General features: G+C 39.8%; 1 protein-coding gene across 1 annotated transcript; it reads left to right on the top strand.

Moving 5' to 3' along the window:
• The first annotated feature begins 6,079 nt into the window (after positions 1 to 6,079).
• Positions 6,080 to 6,598, top strand: LOC142436278 (translationally-controlled tumor protein-like). The gene has a single exon (XM_075540035.1). The coding sequence runs from the start codon at positions 6,080 to 6,082 to the stop codon at positions 6,596 to 6,598; it is 519 nt and encodes a 172-aa protein (XP_075396150.1).
• Positions 6,599 to 14,644: the final 8,046 nt, after the last annotated feature.

Raw genomic sequence — 14,644 nt, 5'->3', positions numbered from 1 at the left:
GTCACATTTGGCCAGGAAGACCAGGGAAGCTCTCCTATCAGCATTTTCCAAGGAAGATCAGCAGCATTTTGCAAGCAAGGTCAGCACAGGTCTTCTATATGGCAAACATGATGATCCACATCTGCAAGGAAGATCCGAGCACGTCTTCCATCACCTTCTTGCAAGGCAGATCAGAAGCGTGTTGCAAGAAGATTGGAACAAGTCTTATCTCAGCACGATTTAAGGAAGACGAGGGATATTTTGCATGGACTATCAAACCAGGTTATCTCTCAGCATCTTCCAATGAAGATCGGCGACATCTTGCAAGGCAAGTCAGAGCAGGTCTTCTGTCAGCATCTTACAAGGCAGATCAGCAAAATCTTGCCAGAAAGATCAGAGCGGGTCTTTCCTCAGCACAACTAAAGCAAGATTATGGATTCCTTGCGAGGAAGATCAGAGCAGGTCTTGTATCAGCATCTTGCAAGGAAAATCAGCAATATCTTGCATCGCAAATCAGAAGGCCAGGCACATCTTGCAAGGAAGTTCAGCAAAATGATGCATGAAAAATCAGAATCCCAGGCATATCTTGCAAGGAAGGTCCAAGCAAGTATTGCATCAGCATCTTGGTAAGAAATCTGCAAAATGTTGCATGGCAGATATTACTAGGTTTTCTATCAGCATCTAGCAAAGCAGATATGAAGCATCCTGAAAGGAAGATCAGAGCAGGTCTTCTCTCAGCACCTGTTAAGGAAGACCAGGGATATCTTCCAAGGAAGATCAGCACAAACTTGCAAGGCAGAACAGAGCAGGTTGGTTCTGGCAACTTGCAGGGAACAGCTGCAACATTTTGCACGGTAAATCATGGCAGATCTTCTATCAGCATCTTGCAAGGCAGATCAGGGAATATCAGAATGGGCCGTCTCTCATCATCATTAAGAGATATCAGCGACATCTTGAAAAAGTGATCACAGTAGGTTCTTCCAGCATTTTGCAAAGAAGATTAGCGACCTGTTATGGAACACCATAGTAGGTCTTTTTTTACCATCTTGAGTGCCAGATTGATGACGTATTTCAAGCCAGATCTGGGCAGGTCTTCTCCCACCATCTTGATAGATAGATCTGCAAAATTTTGCAAGGCAGATCAGAGCATGTCTTCTATCAGAATTTTGCAGGGAAATCAGTGGCGTTTTCAGGGAAGGGCACATCAGATTGATCCCACTCACAAAATAGATCCTCCCCTCTGTGCATTGGGAGTCGTGCTGGGAACAATTTTCTGGAAGAGTACTGCGCGAAAAAGCTTTCCAGGTCATCTCATGCAGCAGCTGCTTCTAGGTCTATATTATTGGCATGTTGTGCCTACCACCGGATTATGCTGTTTTTTCTTTGGACCATCTGAGTTTGTGTGTCTGCCTGTCAGTTATGCCCTGCCTGGCCATGACTCCTCTGTCTAACTCAGGTTTAGACCAGACACACATACACACACACCCACACACCCACACGGGTCAACATTTGGACTTGCACGACACGTTAATTGGCCAGTATTTTTAAATAACATTCTTCAAAATAAAAATCTGATTTTAAAAATAATTTTAAAATTAATGATCTTTCAACAAAGATCAGAGCGGGTCTCCTCACAGCATTTTCCAAGGAATATCTTCCACATCTTTGTAAGAATGACCAGAGCAGGTCTTCTAATAGCTTCTTTGAAGAAGATCAGCAGCATCTTGCACGAAATATCATTGCAGGTCTTCTATATTGCAAAGCAGATCAGCGACATCTTGGCAAGGAAGACCAGAGCAGGTCTTCTATCAGCACCCTTTAAGGAAGACCAGCGATATCTTGTAAGGAAGATCATTGCAGGTCTCAATCAATTTCTTGCAAGGAAGTTCAGCAAAATCTTGCAAGGTAGAGCAGAACAGGTCTCCTCTCACAATTTGCAAGGAAGACCAGCAACATCTTGCCAGGAAGATCAGAGCAGTCCTCTATCAGCATCTTCCAAAAAAGATCCGTGAAGCTCAGACCAGGTCTTCTATCAGCACCTTTTAAAAAGAGTATCAGCGACATATTGTAAGACAGATAAGAGAATGTTTTCCCACCATCTTGCAAGGAAACTTAATAACATCTTGCAAGAAATACTTTTGTCAGGTCTTCTGTCACCATCTTACAAGTCAGATAATCGATATCTTTCAAGGAAGATCTGGGCAGGTTTCCCCCCTGCATCTTGTAATTAAGATCAACATCTTGCAAGGCAGATCAGAGCAGGTCTCTGTCAGCATTTTGCAAGGAAGACAATGGCCTATAAAGAATTGGGTATTTGAAGACCAAATTAACAATTTGAATGATTACATCAAAGACTTTATAGCAGTGTGTAGTATAAACACTTTCTTAGTATAACCAATTCATTAAGCTAGAGTGACATGATAACTGCAGCATTTCATTTCAACATTACAATTTTGAGGATGTCCACGGATTTTCCAGTATTTCCTCCATTTTCATATAGGCTAACTATGAGTCAGTGCTGAGGGTATGTAGGATTCTGGACCAATTCCATATCTCTTAACAACATGAACAGCCTAAAACACCTTGTCAATAACAGACATTTTATGATTCATAAATAGAATTCATGAATTATATAAAAAATTATTCTCACCACCAGAATGCAAATCTTCCTACACAATTCTTAGTATGTTAGACGCCTCTATTCTAATGTGAAAATACTATGACGGTCTCTTATTTAGCTCTATGTTATCTCCCTGGGCTTGTAGTTGAACCACACTTATGTCACACCTTGTAGTCATCTCAGCAACACCAACAACAGCATTCTAAAAGAAATGCCTTTTCCTTAAATGTCAGAGAATTTTACTAGAAAGTGAAACAAAACAAATACAAATGCAAACCCAAGAAGCTTAAAAGGAAGAATTTACCATAATTTTAAAAATTCTTTAAATCCTCCAAAATAAATACAACACAAGGGGTCAATTTCCCTCTTGAATAAATGTGAAATTAAACTTGGAACCCCCAATAACACAAAGAGTTACAATGTTTAGCAGCTAACTGAGAAGATGGTTCCTTTCTCCTCAGAGACACTTTAACAGATAGATCTGGTGACTGACTTTTGAAAAAAAATAACCTTTGAAAACACTATGAGGCACAATTCTCAGACAAACATGGGCCACTGTAAACTAAACACAACCAAATATCAAATGTTCTTGAACAGCTCTGGAAACTTAGAATATGAAGACTGTCTTTAACAAGCAAAAGATGTCCTGTGAGTTTGTCACTAGAACAACCAGGGGCAGCGAGATGAAGAGCCAGGACTCCACCATGACTTTCACTGTCTCCCTCTATCTCCAGGCAACAGCTGCCATGAACAACAGTGGGAAAATTCTATGGACAGCCGCTCCAGAGGGGCAATGGATGAAGCCTCATGTTGCAACATAACTCTGGATGGGAAGCTCCAAGATGCTGAGTGGGTCCCTGTGCTCATTCTGACGAATCTTCTCCAAAAGGAATCCTGACCCATGAAGGGTAAGCTGCATCTGGTCAGACCTTAGGGAAGGCCAAGTGGGTGGGTGACCTCCATTCTCTGAAATCTTCGCCCCCGCACCTTTAGTCACTGACTGTTATTGAATCAGTGCTTCCCCATGAGTGTCAGAGACTGTGCCCTTTACTAAAGAAGCAAGCCTCACTTTTAATCCCATCCCGCCACCATTACACCGTGTCAGAAATGTTTAGGAAAAAATTCTAGTCACACTACTCACCTTTTCAATTCACAGTTGTAGAGGCTTTCAAGGCTCAGATATCATTCTGGACCACTCTCTTGACTCAAGTAGGTGAGTACCAGAGGAATCCAAGATGGGAACGTGGGACGGTAGGCTGCTTCCTCCCAGGCTATGCAGAAGGATGAATCCAAGTTATGTAGGAAATATGGCAAGATGCTGTCGCAAGTCTGGAGATGCACAAGTATGGTGAGGCCCTGGACCTGGCCAAATCTGCACAGCGTACAGAGAGAATCCACTTACATTTATACTGGGGGAAACCACACCCACCAGGATAGCACCTCCCACTTCTGGCTGCTGACAGAAAATCTCTTCATGGATGTGATGGCATTACTTGTCACCTAGGCTGACATTATCGTAATCGTTAACCTTCTGAGAATCCTGGCCAAGCAAGCCGATAAAGAACCTAACCCATTACAAAAAACAGACTGTTCCATAAACCCAAGTGATTTCAATAACATTGAAGAACGTGAAAGGGAAGAGGGATGGGCAATACCCTTCCAAAAATGGCATCCAACCAGATGTGTTCAGTGTTGAGCTCTGAAGAAGAGTCCAGCACATTTTCTTAGTTTTTAAGTGTCTTTTGAAGGAATCATCACTAATTGGGGGGTTTTCCGTTTAATGTGTATTTTCTTATAAATTAGGTGGGTAGAATTCTGTGGCTTATGTTACGTAGCCTATCAGCCATAGGTTAAGCCTCTCTTATTCTGTTGCTTCTGGGGCAAGTTCCTTGTCTGCTTGGACTATCTGTGGGATTAACTTGCTTTAGATAGCACTGTGTATGTGTATGTGTGCTTCAACATTACCTTGGATCTAGGAGGTTCACTGTGTAGGGACTGCTGGTCCACAGAAGAACTCTGATCCAGGTCTCCTTTCTTGCTGTAGTCAGGTCCTACATCTCTCTTTTCAATTCTCTATAATGCTTTCAGAGATGAAAGGCTGTGCTGCTATACCACAGGATAATCCCTTTACCTTTATCCCAGAAAGCTTATGAAGGGAGTAAAGGATTTACCAAACAGCCTGAATCCCTTTACCATGGAATGTCTTCACACATGATACCATCACAACTGATCCATCAGAGTTTCATTTTATATCATCAACATAAAATAAATCAAGCCCAGTAACACTGTGTCCATTCCCCCTCATAGCCAATCATTGGACAGACTAGAATTGCTCCCTAGTTCCCTCAATGCTGTCCATAATAGGATCCCCAAACTACTGGCCCTATTGCATGTCCTACTATCAGGAAAACAGAAAAATCACCCACATCCCTGCAGGCAACTGAAAATGTTTTCATTATATACCATAATCCAGAATAAGAGTAAAAATATTCTCACTGCCATTGCATCAGAGCAGACTAATAACTATTTAGGACAAGGTAGAACTGCCCCTGTGAGTTTTTATGACTGTAATTCTTTCTGGGATTAGAAAAACCACATATTTCTCCTATAAAGTACACGTGGACCATTCCATTTCCACTCGAGGAAGTATCAGGTACTTTGATAAAAACTAAAATATGTCTTTATGGGAGCAAACTTCTCACCTTTCTCAATTGGAAACTTGGTGAGTTTGAAGCCACCATCTCTTGATTAATAGACCCACTGAGCATACTACTCGACCAGACTCTAAAACTGACATCATTACGTAATTACTACACTACAAAGAATTATGACCCCAGAAAGTTGATACAGATAATGAACCTCTGCATATAATTAAGATATTTAAACACAATGAGGGCCCCGAATAGGTACTGAGCTTTAAAAGAGATAGAGAGTGAGCAGTACATACCAATCTGTTTGCCCTGTTTATATTGAATACAGCAAGTAAATCCATATCTTCAAAATTCAATATAGATTACACCCAGTTCACCCCAAAAGTAGACTTGTATGCTTTCTGTTACACATGCTCATTATGAAAGAAATAAATACAACACTTGTAAGGCTTTCACAAACAGAAAGTCATTCTCTTCCCATAGGGGTGGGTAGAAAGTTACATTTTATGTGACTGGACCAATACATAGCATAATGAGAATTTTAGAACATATTGGGATTGTCAATGATTACATCTTGCTTGCATGCACAATAAGTGCCCATGGAAGCAGAAGTCAAGAGATCAAGTGAACCATGACAGTAGATAAATCTGCTTCAAAAGACATCTTGAAAGTGTTGAAAAGCACCCCGCCCCTTCTGCCAGATGCCCCTCCCCTTGCGCCGGCCGCCCCACCCCCAGCGCCAACTGTAACTTTCGCTCCCTTCAGCGCTGTCCTCTTGGAGCTCCGAGCTGCCCGAAGCCAGCGCAGCCACCGCCCTCTCGCCACCGTCATGATCATCTACCGGGACCTCATCAGCCGAGATGAGCTGTTCTCTGACGTGTACAAGATCTGGGAGATCACGGGCGGGCTGTGTCTGGAAGTGGAGGGTACCATGGTCCGCAGGGCCCAAGGCCACATCTATGACGCGCTCATCGGCGGCAACGCGTCCGCCGAAGGCCCCGAGGGCGACGGGCCCGAGCACAAGGTGGTCACCGACGTGGACATCGTCATGAACCATCACTTGCAGGAGACCAGCTTCACCAAGGAGGCCTACAAGAGGTACATCAAGGACTACATGAAATCCCTCAAAGGCAAGCTGGAGGAGCGGAAGCCGGAACGCATGAAGCCCTTTATGACCGGGGCTGCCGAGCAGATCAAGCACATCCTCGCCAATTTCAAGAAGTACCAGTTCTTTCAGGGCGAGAACACGATTCCCGACGGCATGGTGGCCCTGCTGGACTACCGCGAGGGCGGCGGGACCCCGTACATGATCTTCTTCAAGGACAGCTTAGAGATGGAGAAGTGCTGACAGTGGGCAACGCACGACCGACCGCCCGACCGCCCCTCCTCCTAGCTGTCTGCGGTCCGCCCACACGACACCAGGACCGAGACAAACGGAACTGATGCCATCATGAGCTCTGCGTCGACTTGTGACCTTGACTTGGAGCGGTGACCTTGATTTTTTGGAGCAGAGGCTTTTTTTTAAAGAAAAAAACACACAAAATGTCGTGTAGGTTGTCTAAAAATAAAATGCATTTAAACAAAACTAAAATAAAGAGTTGGAAATGCAACAAAAAAAAAGTGTTGAAAAGCAAAGATGTTACCTTGAGGATTTTAAAGTATGCCTGCAGAAGCCTTGGAATTTTCTGATTCTTTCTTTTTCCTCAAACCATTTTGAGAACTAATCCAGATATCACATCATTCAATAGTTGTATCTTGTCATGCAAATGACTATCAGTTTCAAACATTTTCTTTTGGCTTATATTTCTTTTTTGTTTGTTTGTTTTTGCTTAAATTTCTTGATAGCAACTCCTCATTATCTCCCACCAGGAACCCTTAATGTAGCTATAGTTTCTATAGAGTCACCCACACTGGGTTCTACATACCAAATATGTATAGAAAGATCCATAACAGACTCAGAAGGCTGCCAACAATAACAACAACAGTAAAGAAATAAACTCAATTTGGAAACCAAAACCAGAAAGTATTAAAAAACAAGATTAAGGTGAAAGTGTATCAATAGGGAGATCAAATAACAAGTTTTTAACTTTCAAGTCAGATTTTTTATTTCAATCTGCTATAATCATCTCTCTAATACTCTGTCTGATAACCAGGTTATTCCCATCCCTTATTTATGGTCAGAGAGAAATCACCAGAAGCTTATTCCTTGTGTAGAACCCGCAAATGTATTTGGCCTTCAAATGTCATCCACAGCCTTCTCAAAATCAGAGTTAAAAAATTAAACTCTGATACAATTCTCTCCTTAGATTTGAATGTGACTATTGGCAATCCTTTGATCAGCATGTTGGTGTTCTTCTCCATGTGGACTTAGTTGACGTTACACTGAGATGACTGCTTGTTTAAAAACAAAGCTTAAGACCCCAGACACCATTCTTTCTGAGAGCAAGATACCATCTCATTTCTTCACCACACTTTGCTGTAGCACCCACACCTGTGGTTCCTTCAAAAGGGCACATACTGATCAGGGCAATGTCATAAGAACTAATTGTTCTTAGATTGAGCTAGGGTTAAGTGTGACCCCCACATCCACCCCTAACTCTGTGTTTTCTATTCACCTCTTCTCACCTTCCAGATTTTTTTTTACTTTAATGCAGATAACTTTATCAATCATCCCCTTGGAGCATATGATTCTTCTGCTTGTAGTGTCATTGATTTAGGGCATGTAATATATTTAAAACACAATTGAGAAAAGGAAATTAAAGAAGTGTGCAAACAGTATTTTCAATTTCCTGTGACCAAGGAATGTGAAAGTTATACATTCTTCAGTGCATAGAAAGGAAGACTGAAGAAGAATCAAAGTGTTAGAATATAGTAATGGCAGAAAACATTGACAGCACCATGGACTGCCGAAAGTGAAGACAAATCATTCTCAAGGACCAACACCTTGAGTTTCCGGGTAAGGCCATTTGTTATGAGAACTTAGTGCTTATTCTGCTCCCTCATTCCTTGTGTACTTTGAGAAAGTGCATACAAGCTTACTAACACATGTCCTAGCTAACAGATAAAATAAAAGACCGTGCAGGGCATCCATCAGGGTGACATCCAACCAGAGGTGTTAGTCCTTTACTGGATAAAGGGTTGGTATTCCAACCTACATTTGTGACATGGTTTATCACATAAGCTCACCCTGGTGAACTTATACAAATGGAAGACAATATCCATAATATATAAGAAAAATTAACACCCTTCTATTGGCTCTATATTCACTCACATCTCCCATGTACGACTGAGAAGATCTCTTCTCTAGGACTTCCAATGCGCTAAATCTCAATGGTAGCAGTCTCATCTTCTTTGCTAGAGTAATTTGGGATCACAGACCAACAAATAAGCCTTCACACAACAAGGGCTTCAAATTTACAAGGTAGCATGATTGCCAATCTACTGAGTATCACGGCCTGACCAAGCTGACACAGAGAAGACGCACCTCAGGGAAATGAGATTTGCATCAGGGAAAGCATGCCAGAGACCAACTGCAAAGGCAGTGAAGGCAAAAAGATAGAGGGTGAACAAGACCTCAGAATTATGACACCCTGATTATGGTGAGTAAGGCATGGTGAATGTGCTCTGGAATGTCATTCAAACAATGCAAAGCAGACCTGTGTTCAAGCGCTGTCTTTCTGTTTGGAGCCCAGAGTATAACTGTTGATACGACCCCACACAGACCCCTCTCATGGAGTTCATTCAGCACCCTAGGTAGCTGCCCCTTTCATGGTTTCTCAGGCTGTAAACATATCATTGTCCTTCCCAGTGAAGTAACTGGTAGGAGTAGCACACAGACCATGTCCTTAGCTATCAAACGTTTCTGTCAAAGCACCACTAGGGCTAAATTCCCTACTCCACTGGGGTTACCAAAGAAGCATCATGATATAGCTGCCCAAGCACTGAGATGCACTGTGCAACCAGTGACACAACAATAAGGCATCACTGGTGGGAAAGATATGCAAAGCTAAGCTTCAAACATGGTGATATGGGAAATATAAAGAGGGTAACCAGTACATCCTCTCTGGATACCCATTTCTACTGAGTAGAGAAAATCTTCACAGATTCTGAATAGACATAGGAATACACTCATGCCAACTGTAGGACAACAACCAGAGATATAAATACCAGATGTGGTGCATATACATACATATATACATATATATATATATATATACATATATATATATATATATTATAAAGCTACTTAAGTATGGAAGTTTATTATTGTTGTGGCATATTACTTCAAATATAGGTAGTATGCAGGGTTGAGGGCTGTGTTGAGGTCATGTGGTGCTGGATCTTTGAGTTAGAGGAGAATAACAGATAACTAAATATTGTTGAGCGGAGATGAAGAAATCTTAATAGATGAGTAGGTACAGAGAATAGGATATATTAGCACAAGGGTAGGGTTTAAGCGATGTTATAATCATAAGTGGTCTTCTGACTAAGTATAATGTTTTTTTTATAAATTAGAAAATGGAATTTCAAGAGGTATTCTAGTACTTGATTGTTTATGTGAAAGGGTGTCACTGAGAAAATGAGGGGTGTGTCTTGAGGTAGTGGTGAAGGTGGTATAGATAGAGTATATCTAGTAAGTAATCTAAAAGATTAACATATCAATTCCCTATATAGTACATGAAGAGCGCAACAGATCAATGTTACTGTGTTTATAAGAAAGTGACCCCCTTTTTTTGGGGGGGGCGACACTCTGTTTAGCAGCTTTAAGCGTCAGTGTCACATGGGACATAGTGGAGAGGCATTGGGTTTCTGTGTCACACCAAATAGCCATCATCAATGCAGGGGTCCCAGAAAGGAAATGGAGGTCCAGTAGGAATGGAGGCTTGAGGTTTTAGTGGTGGGGAAGGGGCGCTTCTAATCAGGGGGAGGTCATTAAGAGGTAAATGGCAGCACTGGTTAGTTGCCAAGTTGAAGGACTTGCTGTTATATGAAGTTCTGGGTTATCTGGGCGGGGTGGGAGATTAAAGTTTTTTAAAAAGAGAATAAAAATAATATACATTATAGTTATATTCTGACTGAGATTGGTTGAGTTTGCTAAAAGAGTCTTTCAGGCAGCCATGTTTTCCCCTGAAATTCAATCATTTGAAAAGAGTTCTGAGTGGAGAATTTCCTCATCAAAAATATGTATTTAAACGTATGTCTTTTATCTCAGATAAATAAACTTCTTAACCTGATATTTTTGAACTAAGAGAAATGAGCAAATGTCAATAAATTACACACATACACAAAAACCTATACCTGGCATTCACCAGAACATAAAATGACTAAATGAAAAATATACAAATATCAGGAAACTCCCTGAATAAAAAAGATCTGTGATTTGTCCTTCAGGAGACTGGACCTTAATATTTTGAAAGTTTAGGTTGGAGAAACCCCAGGTGATAAAATGGCACCCTCCTCATTAAAAAATAAACTCAATTAACCATGAACTAAGTGGAAGTGAAGATACAAAAATGTTGGGCCGAGATCAGACCTAATAAATTGAAAACAAAATGAAGTCAGGATCTTGAAGGAGGAGTCAAGATTCCTGAGTATGCCCAGTTGGATAAGAAATCTTTCATTCCATTGGGGCTCCACTCAAGTTCCCCCTCAATGCAAGAGTATTTTGTTCTATTAAACTGGCATTTCATGATGCTCACCTTCCTGGCATAATCGCCAAAGACAAAGTTGGTGCATAAGCAAATGTGGTGAAGAAAGCTGAGGGTGCCTGATTATCAAAAGATATAGGGTCTGGGGTCTTAAAGGCTTGAAGGTAAAAAAGTGGCCATCTAGCTCAGAAGCAACAAAGCCTACATGGAAGGAGCACACCAGCCTGTGTGGTCCTGAGGTGTCAAAGGGATCAGGTATCAGGTATCCTCAGAACAAACAATCATATCATTGTGAATAAGGGGCTGTGCTGTGCGTAGTGGCGACCCAAAGTCCATCTGCAGGCAATTGGAGATTCCCTTACAGAAGGGCCGCAGGAATGAGATGAGCCAGTTAGGTTTCAATGTAGCAAAAATGAAACATACAACTTCCTTCTAGTTCCTAAATGCTTTCTACCCCGCAACTATCCTGATCCCAATTCTACCTTACAAATCTGGCTAGACAAAAGGATGTACACTGGTACAGTTCGGTACTGGAAACACAGGGAATCCAGGGTGGATGATACCTTCAGGACCAGTGCTACGAGCGGCAATACTGGGAGGGTGGAGGGAGGAAGGGGTGGAAAGGGAGAACCGATTGCAAGGATCTATATATAACCTCCTCCATGGGGGACAGACAACAGAAAAGTGGGTGAAAGGAGACGTTGGACAGTGTAAGATATGACAAAATAATTTTTAAATTATCGAGGGTTCAAGAGGGTGGGGGGAGTGGAGGTGGGGGAGATGAACTGATGCCAGTGGCTTAAGTGGAGAAAAAATGTTTTGAGAATGATGAGGGCAATGCATGTACAGATGTGCTTTACGCGATTGATATATGTATGGGTTGTGATAAGAGTTGTATGATAAAATGATTAAAAACAAAACAAAAGAAATCTTTCATTCCAATTATCCAGTATTAGTCACTGTGATTACTGTTTGGGCATAAAAAGACTTAAACTGGTGCAAAGAAGATAAAAATTACTTTAGACATGGTAGTCAAGTGAAATATACAAGGCTGATTACTGTGACCCACTGGCTCAGAAGCACATGTCCAAGTCTGTTTTTTACCAGTAACAGTGCATTGGACATGCTATCAATCAGTAACCATGTTTTCTAAGATTAGCAGCCACATCATTTACATGGATCATGAAAAGTCATATTTTCTTCTTGGGAAAACAAAAGAAAACTTTTGTGTCCTAGATTGAGACCAGGCTGTCTGTGGGGTCTTTGACACCTTAAAGCATGTTGGACTTTGTTCTAGTTGATTGCTATAGACAAATTCATCACCTCAACATATATGGTGTTTTTGTACAGTGATTCACCTCCAGAATGCCCTTTCCTGGTACCACTAACAAAAATAGTACTTTGAGTTCATCCAGAAAGTAGCCTGTGTGATTCCAGCAGAAACTACATTGAAACACTACTAATTGGATCACAGAATTTCACAGTTACTTAAAAACGAGTTGATATTAACTTGTTATAAATACACATACCATATGACAGCTAGATCCCCACAAGTATTTATTCATATAAAAGTATATATGTTCAGAAAATAGTGGTACAGGATTATTAATATATTCTTTAATAAAATTTTAGAAAATAGTGTATAAAACATTACCAAATTCCTATATATTGGTGAGGTCATAAAAATATTTGTATATAAGTAAAATTAATAATCCATAAAATTTATGTTGCATCTATAGAAGTCAGCAGATGAGAAAATTGAGCGCACACACTACTAAAGAGTTATAAAGCTTTGTCATAATTCCTAATGCTTCTCTGCAATATGGGTTTTTCATATGTACAGTGAAGTTTTTGGATTCACTAAATCTGTTACTACATTCCTTACATTCCTAAATCTGTTACTATGTTCCTTACATTCATAAGTCTTCCCTTTACTTTGAGTTGTTATATGGTTAATGAGGTGTGAGTATTGAATAAATTAGTTCCTACATTCATTACTGTAATAATGTCTTCTCTCCACTATGAATTCTCATATGTTGATTGAGTTCTGAGGAATTATTAAAGGCATTTCCACATTCCTTACACTCATAAAACCTCTGCCCACTGTGAATACTCATATGTATTTTGAGGTTTGTGGATTGAGTAAATGTTCTCTTGTATTCCTTACACTCATAAGGCCTCTCCCCACTGTGAATTCTCATATGTTGTGTAAAGCTAGCAGATCTAGTAAAAGTTTTTTCTCAGTCTTTACGTTTATAAGGCCTACTTCCAGTGTAAACTCGCATATGTCTAGTATGAACTGAGGCTCTAAGAAAAGCTTTGCCACATTCCTCTGCTGTGAGTTTTCAAATGTTGAATGACACATGTGTCTTGAGTAAAAGCCTTCCCACAGTGCTTGCATTCATGAGATTGAGCTCCATTGAAAATTTCAATATCATCCGTGAGTGTTGACGGATCTCCATGGAGTTTTCTACATTATTTATTGTCACCTTTGCTTTCTTTTAGAAATTCTATTGTAATGTTCATATTGTTTTTTCCATTTTTGTTAAACTTGTCAGCATTGAACTGAGTATGAAATTGCTTGTTATGCTGTAAATGCTTGAATGATTTTCCATCCCAAAGATGTTCCATGGGATATAAGTGTTCTGGTCTTTTTAATTCAGGAAGAATTCCAATTTGACTGGAGAGCTCATGAATAGTATTTACTTCATATATTCTAGAGGATATCAAGGGCAAATACTTTCTACTACAACAAGCAGGTAAAAAGAAGGTTTTTTACCATTTTATTATGCCCATAGATAGTAAACATACACAATTTATCTCAATTATCTAACAAATCATAAATTTAAATATCAGATACAATCATAATGGTTGGTGAGTTAATAAAATATGGAGAAATTATATAAGTTGGCATATGAGAAATATATTTAAATATTTAAAAGTAATTCACAGGGATTAAAACTATATATCTGCAATCAATATTTTAAGTGTACTATTAAAATAAATGTTGACACTTTATATTGAGTGCCATTTCTTTAGTCATAATTTTGGTAATTGAATTAATATATGTATAGGTTATACATTTGTATATGCAACCATATTTGTAATGCATATGCTTTTATATTATATTCTAATAGATATATGGATAGAGATATAAGCTGTAATTTAGTCATTCTACTCATTGTGACGCTATAAGGTAGATAGGAATATTAATTTTTATCAGAACAATAATATCGTATTTCTCATAATGTATGGCCGATGTGTTAGAACCACTCTCCTTTCAGTTAGCAATGAAATGCTTAATATCATGCACCACAAGCCTTATGTTTCTGTGACTGCATATGCATATATACAAACATACATTTATTTTCATCTACAATAACATGAGATGGAATTAAATGTTTTCTGGAATAATTTCTATTTTTCATGGATTTTGGTTTGTTGATGTACCAACTATGTCTCAAAATTCACTTTGAGTGGATTATGACTCAGTTCAACACTTCAGGTGCATGTAAAAATTTACCCGTAGTTTTCTGAGATGATAGCTTTTCAATGCAGTACAAGGCCTTAGGTTTCTCCCTTGGAACAGGTGGTGGTTTAGAACTGCCAAACTTGTGGTTAGCAGGCAATATTCAAAGAGCAATTGGCAATTAAACACATCTTAGAAATTTATCACTAACAATAATGTGTACAGTTTCTAATTAGAAGATCAAATTAAAAACTACGGGACACAATGCAGATGTAAC

This window comes from Tenrec ecaudatus, unplaced genomic scaffold (assembly GCF_050624435.1).
Source record: "Tenrec ecaudatus isolate mTenEca1 unplaced genomic scaffold, mTenEca1.hap1 Scaffold_1912, whole genome shotgun sequence".
NCBI classification, from domain to species: Eukaryota; Metazoa; Chordata; class Mammalia; order Afrosoricida; family Tenrecidae; genus Tenrec; species Tenrec ecaudatus.
Note: the sequence above shows the minus strand (reverse complement) of the source record. Positions and strands in the feature narration are given on the sequence as shown.

Bases quoted from the DNA above. Each gene is read 5' to 3' on its own strand.
- LOC142436278 (XM_075540035.1), top strand. From the start codon at position 6,080: ATGATCATCTACCGGGACCTCATCAGCCGAGATGAGCTGTTCTCTGAC.